Raw genomic sequence first — 13,797 nt, forward strand, 5'->3', positions numbered from 1 at the left:
TCAAAAGAAAAAAATCAGAGATCACCTATGAAATCAGCACCACAAAGCCAGACTGTGGCAACGTATCGGTTTTCTAGGACTGCCAGAGCAGTGTATAAGGGGCAGGGTGGCTCAACCACCGGTTCCTCATAGTTCCGGAGGCCAGAAGTCTGAGACCGAGGTGTCAGCAGGGTGGGCTCCTTCTGAGGCTCCTCTCCTGGGCCTGTAGATGCCCTCTTCTCCCTGTGTCCTCACACGGCCCTCCCTCTGTATGTGTCTGTGTCCTGCTCACCGCTTCCTCGAAGGACACCAGTCCTTTGGATTACAGCCTGCCCTAACAACCTCATTGAACTGTGTCACCCATTTAAAGTGACTGTCTCCAAATAGAGTACCATTCTGAGATACTGGGGGTTAGGACTTCACCAGATAGATTTTGGGAAGACACAATTTAGCCCATAATAGGGAGCCACTACTATTAATACTTACTGAAATAAAAGTGAGGCATCAGCCCGTGTAACCCCTCAATGTGCAGGCAGAGGAACTGAGGCCGCAGATTCAGCAGCACTCTGGGCCTTGCTTGTGAATGGGGATTTTAGTCACTATTAAATGTATGACTGACTTCTACTCACTAATGTCTTTGATACATTTTGGAGTTATCTTTTTTCTTTATTTTTTGAAACTGAGTCTTGCTCTGTTGCCCAGGCTGGAGTGCAGTATGTTGATCTTGGCTCACTGCAACCTCCGCCTCCTAGATTCAAGCGATTCTCCTGCCTCAGCCTCTCGAGTACCTGAGATTACAGGCACGCACTACCACACCAGGCTAATTTCTGTATTTTTAGTAGAGACAGAGTTTCACCGTGTTGGCCAGGCTGATCTCGAACTCCTGACCTCAGGTGATCCTCCTGCCTTGGCCTCCTAAAGTGCTGGGATTATGGGCATGAGCCACTGTGCCCGGCCAATTTTGGGTTTATCTTTAATCTCCATTGAGTCCCAGAGGACAAACAGATTGCCTTCTTAGAAATTTCAGACATACATTAGATTTCCTGGAATGTAAGAAATACCATCAGAATGGCTGAGAGGGCATTCCTTCTCTCTTTAAGTGCGGGTGCAAGTCCACACTCCTGGGTATCGTGAGTTTCCATATGACAGTGTCCCTGAAACATGTGGCTCAATGCCCAGGACACCACTCCAGGGTCACCAGATGCAAGTGACTGGCCCATTGTGTCACTTGGGCCCCAGGAGGCCCATTGACTCATCCCAGTGGACACACAGGCCAGGGGCCACATACCTGTCCTAGGCTGCCTCTCAAGTGAGCTACTGAGCTGCCCGGCTCTGCCTGCGTCACTGCCCTGTGGCCCCAGGTGCTGTCCGCTGCCCTCCAGCCCTTCCTGTGTGCTTCCCCTTTACCCTGTTCTCATTGGGGTCCAAACCCCACGCAGCCTGTGCCAATCAGAGGCCAAGCCTGGGCTCCAGGTCACAGTGAGACGGAGCCCACATAAGGGTTCAGGAGGCAGTCACTGATGCGGCTGTGGGGGTCCTCGGGTGAGCAGGACCCCGCCCCAGCCTCCCCAACCTGGGGAGGTCAGAGCTCCTGTCTGGTTGAGGCAAGGGCTGTGGATGCGGGGTGTGGCCAGCAGTGCAGTGATACTAATGAGGGGATTTTCTAATGAGTTTTGTACAGATTTTCATTTTTAATGAAGGCAGGGAAGGGATAGGGCAGATCAGAAATCAAATCTTATTTACAAGAATCCTCTTAATAGTGATATTTAAAAGATGCAAAAAACAGGGATCACTGACCACCTGGTTTGTCTGTTGTGTTAGCCGGCTCTTTTTTTTTTTCTTTTTGAGATGGAGTCTGGCCCTGTCGCCCAGGCTGGAGTGCAATGGCGCAGTCTCAGCTTGCTGCAACCTCCGCTTCCTGGGTTCAAGCGATTCTCCTGCCTCAGCCTCCTGAGTAGCTAGGAGTACAGGTGCCTGTCACCATGCCTGGCTAATTTTGGTATTTTTAGTACAGACGGGAGTTTCACCATGTTGGCCAGGCTGGTCTCGAACTCCTGGCTTCAAGTGATCAGACGCCTCAGCCTCCCAACGTGCTGAGATTACAGGCATGGGCCACTGCACCCAGCCAAATTCTCTTCTTTTGAAGTGGCTTTCTGTGAGGCTCACCAGCTGAAGTAAAATCAGTTTTTGTTCATTCAACAAATCTTTATTGGTTCTTGATGCTCAGGAAGAGGCAGGATGAAAGCCATGAGCAGGCAGGCAAGCCCAGGCCAGCCCTCCTGGCAGCAGTCGAGGGTGTGAGGCCCTGAGGGTCCATAGGGCCCAAAGGAGGGGGTGTCAGCTCCCTGAGTGGGTGAGAGGCTCAGAGAGGACTGCAGGGAGAGGCCGACCCCTCCGCAACCATGGGCTGTAGCCAAGCAGGGGTTAAGCAGCCTGCAGCTTCAACAAGGACGTGTTTGGGGTGGTCAGAAGATGGCAGCTTTGATGTTTTCCCATCATGAATCATCTTGACTCTAGGTCTCCACCAAGGCCTGACATTCCTTGGGATCCAGATCTAAATCCACCTAAAACCTTGGATTAGATTAAACCCACATGTCCTTCAGCGTCTTTTGGAGGAATTTGGACACATCCAGTGAAACCTAAAGCAAGTCCCAAGCTGACATTTTCCAGCCCAGCATTTCTCTAACCCCTTCTTTATTTTGCAAATCTCACTGAGGGCCTGCTAGGTGCCAGGCTCCGTTCTGGTGAGTGGGGATCAATCGGTGAACGAAATATGCAAGTCCCCTGGCCTCGTGGAGGTGGCATTCTACAGGGGATGCAGAACGCAAAGAAAGTAATAAGTCCGTCTGATGGTTTGTAGGAAGGCAGGATGTGCTGTGGGGGAAACAGGGAGGCATAGGGGCTTCTGCTCATGGTGGGTTTATAATTTTGGAGCCGTGGGGTTGGCCTCACTGTGCCAGGACCTGAATGGGGCGTGGGCAGTATGGAAAGTGGGAAGAGCATCCCAGGCCGAGGGAACAGCCAGCGCAAGAGCCCAGAGGAGAGGGTGTGTACAGCAAGGCGGCCAGGGTGGCTGGAGTGGAGCCAGCAATGGCCAGTCCCAGGGAGGAAGCACCAGATACAAGGGTAACCAGGTGGCTGAGGGGGCCGTGAGATAGAGGCTGGGGTGTTGGGGGTGAGCCTGAGGCAGCTGGACACCCTGAGGTGCCTGGGACACTTGATTGCTTCCACCTTTTGGATGTTGTAAATAATATTGCTGTGAGGCTGGGCGCAGTGGCTCACGCCTATAATCCCACCACTTTGGGAGGCTGAGGCGGGCAGATCACTTGAGGTCAGGCGTTTGAGACCATCCTGGCCAACATGGCAAGATCTCATCTCTCCTAAAAATATAAAAAATTAGCTGGGCATGGTGGCAGGTGCCTGTAATCCCAGCTACTCGTGAGGCTGAGGCAGGAGAATCACTTGAACCCAGGAAGCGGAGGTTGCAATGAGCCCAGATGGCAACATTGCACTCCAGCCTGGGCGACAGAGCAAGACTCCATCTCAGAAACAAAACAAAACAAAACAAAAAACAACAACAAACTGCTGTGAACATGGGTGTGCAAGTATCTGTTTGAAACCGTGCTTCAGTTCTTTGGATATTTACCCAGAAGTGGAATTGCTGGGTCCTATGATTATTCTATTTTTAATTTTGTGAGGAACTGTGCTCCACGGCAGCTGCACCCTTTTCCATTCCCACCAGCAATGCACACGGGTTCCAGCATCTCCACATCCTCACCAACACTTGTGATTTTCTGGCTAGCCAATAGTTTTTGAATGGATGCACGCATGTCTGGTGGCTCACTCTGGCAGTTTAGTGAAACGCCTGTTATTTGCAAATCCACCGAAAGCATGAGTGAAATGTGTGCTAGCTCAGCTCGGTAATTCCATCCTGGAGCCTGAAGGCAGTTTTGAGACACATGGGCAGCCGGGTCCAGACCTCCAGTCCCCCAGGGAAGGTTGGGGGAAGGTGCCCTGGCAGCTGCCATTTTTGTGCAGAAGTGGCCTGGCTGGCAGTGCAGGGAAGCTGGAGAGGCCCCCACCCTCTCTCCTGGAGGCACGGGTTGGGTGGCTCTTCCTGCCCTTGCTGGCTTTGGCTGGAGCTGGGGTTATTTTGGGTCTGGTCGGGGGCCACCCGTGACACACTCCTCTCCTGCTCATTGCCTTTGGAGCCCGCCCACGCCAGCCCCTAGCTGTCACAGCCTCATGGTTGTGTTGGAGGAGCTGATTTTGGCAGGTCGAGGACCTCTCCCCAGAGCCCCGGCAGGGCTGGGAGGCGTGGGCTCTGCAGCTAGGTGCCACTGCAGCCACCATCCCTCCCTCTGAGGCCTTGGGCAGGCTACCCAACAGGACTCTCAGAAGCTGTTTGCTCTGAGCCTGGAAGATGGAACGAGCACTGAGAAGAGCTCGACCTGATAAAGGGGTGGAAGGTTGGGCCCAGAGTCAGCCCCCCGCCGCTTTTTGGTTTTCAAATCAGCAGGAACATTGTGCGGGTGAAGCCTAGTGCTCAGAGGAGTGACGCGGCCACTCTGGTGACAAAACTGGGCCTCCTGACTCTGACTCCAGACACCATACTACATTCTGTCTTTCTTTTTTTTAAAAAAGAGGCCGGGCACGGTAGCTCACGCCTGTAATCCCAGCACTTCGGGAGGCTGAGGCGGGGGGATCACCTGAGCTCAGGAGTTCCAGACCAGCCTGGCCAACACAGTGAAACCCCGTCTCTACAAAAATACAAAAGTTAGCCAGGTGTGGTGGCGCATGCCTGTAGTCCCAGCTACTGGGGAGGCTGAGGCAGGAGAATCGCTTGAACCCGAGACGCAGAGGCTGCAGTGAGCTGAGATCACACTACTGCACTCCAGCCTGACTCCATCTCAAAGAAAGAAAGAAAGAGAGAAAGAAAGAGAAACAGAGAGAAAGAGAAAGAAAGAAAGAGGAAGAGAAGGAAAGAGAGAGAGAAAGGGAGAAAGAGAGAGAGAGAGAAAGAGAAAGAGAGAAAGAAAGAAAGAAAGAGGGTCTTACCATGTTGCCCAGACTGGTCTCGAATTCCTGGGCTCAACTGGTCTTCCCACCTCATCCTCTCAATGTGCTGGCATTACAGGTGTGAACCACTGTGCCCAGCCAAGCCTTTCTAACTAAATGCTAATTGAGCTCCTTCTGTATACCACTGGGGCACTGTGTGTTTGTCTCTCTGTGTCTGTGGGAGCAGGGAAGGGGAGGCTCAAAGGCGAAAGCACCCCCACCCCCGAGGATCTCGTGTCCTGGGCCCCCTGCACACAGAGCCTTGGCCCAGCCCACCCCTCACCCACAGGATGGTGCAGGAGCAGTGCTGCCACAGCCAGCTGGAGGAGCTGCACTGTGCCACGGGCATCAGCCTGGCCAACGAGCAGAACCACTGTGCCACGCCCCACGGTGACAACACCAGCCTGGAGGCCACATTTGTGAAGGTGAGAGCCAAAGACCATGTGGGGTCACTGCCCGTCCCCACTAGTCGGCAGACCCAGGCCCTCCCAGCCAAGCGGCACTGTCTGTCAGCGCTCCCTGCCTCTGGCCACCTTTCTTTGTGAGCAGCTGGGGGTTCCTGGGCCAGGAAGGAGGTGGAAAACCCCACTGTTTCTCCCCCTCCACTGTAGCCGTAAACCCCGGAGGACACCTGGGGCCGAGTCTCCCACGAGGCCAGGGGGTGAAGTGAGCTGGCCTTGCCCTGAGAACCGCCTGTCTCCAGGCATTGGGCAGATGCAGAAGTCAAAGCAGGGCTCCTCCTGGGCTCCAGAATCTTCTTCTCAATTCAGGGTCGGCACCCTCACCCTACCCAGGAGGCTCTCAGGCTTCTCTACCCACAGACTCGTCAGGGTCCAGAGGTAAAAATGGGCCCTCACTAAGACCTCTGATAAGATCTGACCTCTATAACGACCCTAAAAGAGGAAACTGAGGTTCAGAGAGGCCCACCCTCCAAAATGGCCTCTCTGCAGTCCTGTCAGGGACCCAGACGGGATCCTGCCCTGAAGGTAAGCTGTGAATAAATGGCATAGTCCTCTTCCCTGAGTGCTCCTAGGACCCTACGTGCTAGCAGGTCACTCAGGACCGCTATGGCCGTGGAAGGGCTGTGTCTTTGCAAGAGGTGGAAAGGTGCCTGACAGCATTGCCTACAGGCAGTAAACCCAAGGTGTCCAGGCCATCCCTCCCTTACCACCCAGCCAGCAAGGAAAACAAGCCCGGCCAGGAGGAACTTGGGCCTGGAGGAGCTCGGGTTTGGAAGCTGGGCTTCTGTTGGAGGTGCCAGATGACGAAAATGCATTCCCTGGAAGAAGCTTCCCGTTCCTAGTTAGGAAGGTGACGGAATAATTTTAAGAAGCAAGAATCTGAATGAAGTCTGGATTCCAGGAGAGGGTGTGGGAGCTCCTTTGTGGGGATTCTCCACATAGATTGGGCTGTGGAGGGACTCCGTGTGGAGGAGTTGGGGGTCCCGAGTCCCCTGCCCACCTTGGCCTGTGTGGGCTTTCACAGGGCAGGGCTCTGGCCCAGGAGAGAGCTGGGTGGGGTGATGGTGGGGATGCCTGGGAACCAGGACTTTGGGCGTTTCATGACTGCCCCCGCGCCCTCCCACCCAACACCCAATGCAGGGCTGGGCCTTGCAGATGCCGTCGGTCCGGCACACAGCTGTGCCCATGTCCCCAGACTTGAGAGGTGTGGAAAAAGCACAGAACATTCTAGCAGGAGTGGGAACAGATCGCTTTGGCAGATGAGCGACTTGTGTTTCCGGGAAGGATTACTCACACCCCAAAAGATGGATGAGGTGACTGATGCTCCCTGCACTTTCTGGCAGCGGAGGGCGTAGAATAAGCAGCCTGGAAGACCCATCAGTGCCACATAACTGAGGCAAAGCCACACCTCCTGGCTCCTGCTGGGGACTGTTTAGAAAGTTCTGTGCTCCTCTTAGGATAACCACTTAATAAAGACTGAAGCAGGGCTTTTCGTGTGTCAGGGCAAATGTTGCTTCTGGGACTCAGGTGTGAGGCCACAGGGACTTGGAAGTAACTATTGGGACCTGGGCCCAGGTGGCAGACAGCCACCCTGTCCTTTGACCTTGCTTGATGACTCGTCTTGAAGTTCCTGTGCTTTCAAGTGCACGGTGCAGTTCCTGCTGCCCGAACCCCTCTAACTCAAAAACGGAGAGGCAGCATGCATGTGTGTCATTTTTCCGGGCATGGTAGAGAAATCTCAGACCATGCAAAAGGAACAGAACTTTGGAGCTGGTGCATGATGCTATAAGAAGCTCCCTCTTCCTGGAGGTGTGCGAGCAGAGCCGGGTGGTCGCTGGGCGGGGCAGGGATGTTGAGGGGTGCAATTGCATGTTGGGGTGGGGAGGGGAGGTGGATGCCAGGCCCTTTAAGCTTCCTTTCAAAACTGGGACCTAGATGATTTGGAGTAGGGGGATGGCCTTGCTTTGCTATTTGTTGCTGACATTTAGAAGTGGTATCTAAGCCAGATTTGAGTCATCACTCTACAGGTTGTGTGGACAGGGGGCTCAGAGAGGCATCCCCTGAGGCCTCTCGTGGACCCCGCTGGGCTGTCTGCCCGCTCCTCCATCTGGGATCTCCACCTGTGTTTGCAGAGGTGCTGCCATTGCTGTCTGCTGGGGAGGGCGGCCCAGGCCCAGGGCCAGAGCTGCGAGTACAGCCTCATGGTCGGCTACCAGTGTGGACAGGTCTTCCGGGCATGCTGTGTCAAGAGCCAGGAGACTGGAGATTTGGATGTCGGGGGCCTCCAAGAAACGGGTAACTTTCCCCCTTCCTTCCCTAATGGGCAGTGTATTAAGGTTCTCCGGGATGTGTATATAGAGCGAGAGTGGAGAGAGAGAGATTTTAAGGACTTGGCTCATGTGATCGTGGGGGCTGGCAAGTCCAAAATCTGCAGGGCAGGCCTTCAGGCTGGAGCCCCAGGGAAGGAGGGGCATTGCAGCTGGAGTTCAAAGGCAGTGTGCTGGCAGAACGCCTCCTTCCCCGGGGAGGCCAGTCTTTTTTCTCTGAAGGCCTTCTGCTGATTGAGTGAGGCCCACCCACGGTATGAAGATGATCTGCTTTTCTCAGCATCAGCAGACTTACATGTTAATCTCTTTTTTTTTTTTTGAGACAGAGTCTCGCTCTGTCACCCAGGCTGGAGTGCAGTGCAGTGGTGTGATCTTGGCTCACGGCAACCTCCGCCTCCCAGGTTCAAGTGATTCTTGTGCCTCAGCCTCCCAAGTAGCTGGGATTACAGGTGTGCACTACCACACCTGGCTAATTTTTGTATTTTTAGTAGGGGTGGGGTTTCACCATGTTGGCCAGGCTGATCTGGAACTCCTGACCTCAGGTAATCCACCTGCCTCGGCCTCCCAAAGTGCTAGGATTACAGGTGTGAGCCATTGTGCCTGGCCAATATTAATCTCTAAAATATAGCTTCACAGCAACATCCAGGCTAGTGTTTGACTAAATATTTGAGTACCATACCCCAGCCAAATTGACACTTAAAATGAACCATTACAGGTAACATGTGCATCCGTGTCACCATTGCCTTAACTCAGCACGGACTGACTCCGGTTGTCGGAGCCATTCATGTTTGTGACCTTATCTGAAAGCCGCTGTCCTGGAGTGACACTGAGTGCTTGGAGTCTGGGATCGGACAAATCTGTGCTCCCATCCGGGTCCTAATGTGTACCTTGGTCCCCTCATCTGGGAAGTGGGGATAGTTGCAGTCCTACTTCATCAGGTGCTGGGAGGATGGAGTGTGAGATTGGGTATCAAGGGTTGGGTAGAGCACCTGGCCCCATAATTGTCTGCCCTCACCATCTCCCCTTGTCCCTTCAGCTGCCCGGGGCAGCATGGGTGGCTGGCCTTGCTCTCACTTCTTGGGTGAGGTCTGATGCTCAAGATCGCACGGCGACACGTGGAGGAGGGAGACGCTGGCCTTCCACCTCCTGGCCAGTGCCCTCTCCATCTGGAGCTGATGGTGTATGGGCGAGCAGCTGGGGGCCATCGCTGGCTAATAGCTGGCTATGCTCTGTCAAATCATAGACACTTACTCAGCAAAGGGGCATGTGACCCCAAGAGCAGCTTCAAGAGCGCTCTCAGCTGTGTGCCCCCCATTTCTGTGTCTTCGCCCTGCATTTCTGTGTGGTTCAGTTACAGGGTTCAGGAGACTTCATGGCTGTCCAGTAGCCTCTTACACTTAGGCCATGGTTTCTTGTGCTGTAACAGAATTAACCTGGAAGAAGGCAGGACTCCGCCTGGGCCAAGCTTGCTGTGTAGTTTTCGGCCTGTTCCCTCCTTTCTCTGAGCTTTGTCCCCACTCCCTTAAAAAATAAAAGAGGCGTGAGCTGGGCACGGTGGCTCATGCCTGTAATCCCAGCACTTTGGGAGGCCGAGGCAGGTGGATCACCTGAGGTCAGGAGTTCGAGACTAGCCTGGCCAACATGGGGAAACCCTGTCTCTACTAAAAATACAAAAATTAGCTGGGTGTGGTGGCGGGCGCCTGTAATCCCAGCTACTTGGGAGGCTGAGGCAGGGAGAGTCGCCTGAACCCGGGAGGCGGAGGTTGCAGTGAGCCGAGATGGCGCCATTGCATTCCAGCCTGGATGACAGAATGAGACTCAGTCTCAAAGAAAATAATAAAATAAATAAAGAGGTGGGGAGGTGCCGGAAGGGGCGAAAGGGAAGAACCCTCAGACCTGTAGTCTCTAAGTCAAGCTGATGGCTGTAGGGTCCTGGGTGACACGGAACCTTTCACTTCTTGTTCTTAGGTTTTCAAGTCCAGGCTGTAGGGTCCCTGGTTACAGAGGACCCGGGTCACCCGGGACTCATCTTTCACTTATTGTTCTTAGTTTTTCAAGTCCAGGGCCCCATGGATGCCACTGAGATGATTTCAGATGTTACAGTCATCAAGAGGGATTGGGGCCACATTCTGCCTCATTCCTTGGCTTTTGAAATCAGAGATGACATTTTCACTTTAAACAAACCCAAACCATTCCTGCTGGTGGAGGATTTCTCCTGCGTCTCGGGGGTGGATTTTCACTGATTTATGTCTGCAGCGTGAGCAGTCTCTGGGCTTTTCTGCAGCTCCAGATGTTAGATGTTTTATCTCTCCGTCTTTTATCTGCTTCAGTCCTTGCCCCAGACTATCCTCGCATGTTCCCTTCTCTGGGAGGGCTTCCTGTCTTCACAGCCGCACCTTCCTCCCACTGCTACCAGTGCCGTGGACCCACTGTGTGCTTCCTGGGGGCCATGCAGAAGGTCCCCAGACCAGTGCTGGCCTGCGACAAATAAGTACAGAAATGGAGAGTAACCCTTTTCAAACACATAATAGCATTTGATAGAATCAATCAGGAGACTCAAGTTTTTACTGCGTGCATCGCTTTAGACTTGGAGGGCATGTGTTGGTTGTTAGCAAGGCTGTGACTGCATTTGCTGAGATGGTCAAGTAATTTGGACTATGGGAACATCACCCAGCATGAAGTCAATGATTACAGGCCTTTGTGTCTGTGGTCTTTCTGTTATAATTGATCCTTTTTTTTTGAAACGGAGTCTCGCTCTTGTTGCCCAGGCTGGAGTGCAATGGTGTGATCTTGACTCACTGCAACCTCCGACTCCTGAGTTCAAGCGATTCTTCTGCCTCAACCTCCTGAGTACCTGAGATTACAGGCGCATGCCACTACACCCGGCTAATTTTTGTATTTTCAGTAGAGACAGCATTTCACCGTGTTGGCCAGGATGGTCTTGAACTCCTGACCTCAGGTGATCCGCCCGCCTCGGCCTCCCAAAGTGCTGGGATTACAGGTGCCCGCCACCACGCCTGGCCTATAATTGATCTCTGATCAATTCTATCTTAAAGAGGATAATTCTATCTTAAAGAGGATAAAGTTAATACTTAGCTGTTTATATAAGATGTTCAAATGGGCATTACTGCCTGATAGTGACAAGAAGAGAGAATGTTGGGAGTTTCTTTTAAGATAAGATGGGTGTTTGGATAAATGTCTTACTTGGTCTTTTTCCCCCTTAGATAAGATCATTGAGGTTGAGGAGGAACAAGAGGACCCATATCTGAATGACCGCTGCCGAGGTGAGACTCGGGCGTTTCCCATCAGTCGGTATTTAAACAAACCCCAAGGGGCCAGCAAGGTGGCTCAGGCCTGTAATCCTAGTACTTTGGGAAGCCAAGGCAGGAGGATTCCTTGAGCCCAGGCGGTTGTGGCTGCAGTGAGCTATGACTGCACCTTTGCACTCTAGCCTGGGCGACAGAGCTGGACCCCGTCTCAAAAACAAAAAAACAAACAAACAAAAAACAAAACCAAGGAATCTCGGTGCTGATCTCACTGGAAGTTGGAATCCAGGTTTTGCTTTGGTTTACCCTGCAAAGTACCCTTTGGCTGGGAGCCAGCCATGAGCCACTTCTGCCCTGAGGAGTCCTGGACTCCCAGCTCCTCCTTCCCTTCCCCCTTCCAGATCTAGGGCTGGCTGGGGAGGGGAAGGGTGGGCTTACGAAGGAGGGGCCCTGGTGAGGGCTGGTGTGGAAAGCCTGCACATTACCGAGCCCCCAGGCCTTGTGAAGGTGACAGAGGCCTCCCTTAGGCTCTCAGGGGAGAGGAGGGGGCTCAGTGTTCCCTGCCTTTGTGCCCCTGGAGTCCCAGCCACGGTTCTGTCACCATTGGTGATATTCATTTGCCTCACAGGGAGATGTCTGCACATTTAACTAAGGGCCTCGCAGGTTTGTTTTTCATATGATAAAACTGTTTTTCTTTCATGGAACATTCTGGCATGTCTAGACCTGCAGATCTGCCTCACAAGCTCTTTCAGTGGTTCGCCCTGTGGTTAGGGTGTTAATTAGGGGCCAGTTTAATCCCCAAATGATGTAGTCAGTGTACAGTGACAGTTGGTCCAGGGGCGCGGTCCAGGGGCCTGGTGGAGGGAGGAAGGGAGTGACCTAGAGCCCCAGCAAGCCTCAGGGCTATGGGAGGAGCTTTCTGGGGAGGGGAGAGCTGGTCTGCAAGGAGGAGGCGGGATTAGCTGGGAAAATAACCCTGAAACGGTCCTCAGGGAGACCTGAAGCCTTGTAAAGGGCACGGACCCACTGTAGCGGGGTACTGGGAGGCAGTGGGCTGGGGAAGGAGGTGGGGTTAGAGGGCCAGAGAGAGGGGCCCGAGAAACAGGCAGGCTGGCAGCAGTTAGAAGTGTATCTCGTAGAATCTTTCCCTGGTTGAGGCTTATCATGATGAGATTTGCACTCTGAGCATCACTCTGGCCGCCCTGTAGGAAGAACAGGTTGTGGGGTGCTTCTGGGCTATGCAGAAAGACCAGGTGGGAGGCTGTGGCCACAGCCAGGTGGGCAGCTGCAGGAACTGAGGCCATGGTAGTGGGCTTGGAGCAGTGGGACAGCTCGAGAGTTCAGTGAGGAGCAGGTACATGAGGCCTAGTTGGGGCCTGGCCTTCCATGTGGAGCCCACACCCCCATGTCTGTGACCGGCAGTGAGCTCTTCTCTGCCTTGCCCCTTCCAGGTCCACCCCAGCCTACAAAGGGCACCCTGCACACCACCTGATTTTCCAGACGGGGAGGTTGGGACCTGAAGCAGCAGCCCCTGGGGGGTGTCCAGAGCCAGAGCTTGGGGGTCTCCCAGGAGGGCAGCAGGTGGGCTCCAGCCAGGTCAGCCTGCCTTCCTGGGTTCATCTGCCCAGAGGGCATTTTCTATGACCCAGCCTGAACGGAGCTAGAAACCAGGTGGTGCCTGGGTGCGTCCATCCCTGGCTCATGCACGCTGTGCTTCCAGGAGGCGGGCCCTGCAAGCAGCAGTGCCGAGACACGGGTGACGAGGTGGTCTGCTCCTGCTTCGTGGGCTACCAGCTGCTGTCTGATGGTGTCTCCTGTGAAGGTAATGTCCCTATCCCAGGTGCCAGCAGGACTGGCAGGTCACTGTGCTTGGGAGCTCTGTGCTGGAGGACTGACCAGGGCCTGCCTTCTACAACCCAGACCCCATTCAGGGGTGGAGAGCAGCCCAGGACTCGCTTTCTCGTGTTCCCGGAGTTTGCAGCGCAGAGGCCCCTGCCGAGACTTCCCTCCAAGACAATATAAGCACTGGGGTTGGGAAAGAGGATGGAGCTGGGGTCTAACCAGGTTCCGGATCCAGGATCTGCTGAGTGGCCTTGGGCACATCCTTCAGCCTCTCCTGGCCCCCGCGTCTGTGAGATGGGGGAGATGGAGAAGATGCTGCCCCCCCATGGGGTTCTTGAGGACCACATAACTACAGTCTCAGAAAAAGCAGTAGATATGAACGTTAGCAGGGGAGAGAAATCACTGCTTTCGACTCCGTGCAGTCCACAGCCCGGATGTGCACATGGTGGGCCTGAGCTCAGTTTGCGAGGGTGCAGGGAAGCACTTCCACCGTGGCTTTGGCACATTCCTTCTGAGGATGTATTAGGATGGGTCGTTCTTGCTGGTCACCCCCGCACCGCCTCGGTCTCTCCTAGATGTCAATGAATGCATCACGGGCAGCCACAGCTGCCGGCTTGGAGAATCCTGCATCAACACAGTGGGCTCTTTCCGCTGCCAGCGGGACAGCAGCTGCGGGACTGGCTATGAGCTCACAGAGGACAATAGCTGCAAAGGTACAGCATGCGCTCCGAGTCTGCAAACCTGGTCTTCCAGGTGTAGATACGGCGTGGTGGGAAGGGCAGCTCTGGGGTCTGGGCTCCCGCAGTCCTGCGCCCTCTGTGGCTGCCTGGGCAACTGCCTGCTCATCTGCAGGAGGGAGGTGGT

The 13,797-nt window shown here is 54.1% G+C and overlaps 1 protein-coding gene across 2 annotated transcripts in view; it reads left to right on the forward strand.

Annotated features, from left to right (window-relative positions):
* The window catches only part of FBLN1 (fibulin 1), a 99,243-nt gene that overhangs the window by 17,573 nt on the left and 67,873 nt on the right, over nt 1–13,797 (forward strand). For both annotated transcript variants that reach the window (XM_004063640.5, XM_031005326.3), the window contains exons 3-7: nt 5,327–5,462; nt 7,631–7,793; nt 11,050–11,109; nt 12,812–12,913; nt 13,509–13,646. In XM_004063640.5, coding sequence (XP_004063688.2) covers nt 5,327–5,462; nt 7,631–7,793; nt 11,050–11,109; nt 12,812–12,913; nt 13,509–13,646 — 599 coding nt within the window. The remainder of the gene's footprint in view (nt 1–5,326; nt 5,463–7,630; nt 7,794–11,049; nt 11,110–12,811; nt 12,914–13,508; nt 13,647–13,797) is intronic.

This window comes from Gorilla gorilla, chromosome 23 (assembly GCF_029281585.2).
Source record: "Gorilla gorilla gorilla isolate KB3781 chromosome 23, NHGRI_mGorGor1-v2.1_pri, whole genome shotgun sequence".
In the NCBI taxonomy this organism is placed as follows: domain Eukaryota; kingdom Metazoa; phylum Chordata; class Mammalia; order Primates; family Hominidae; genus Gorilla; species Gorilla gorilla.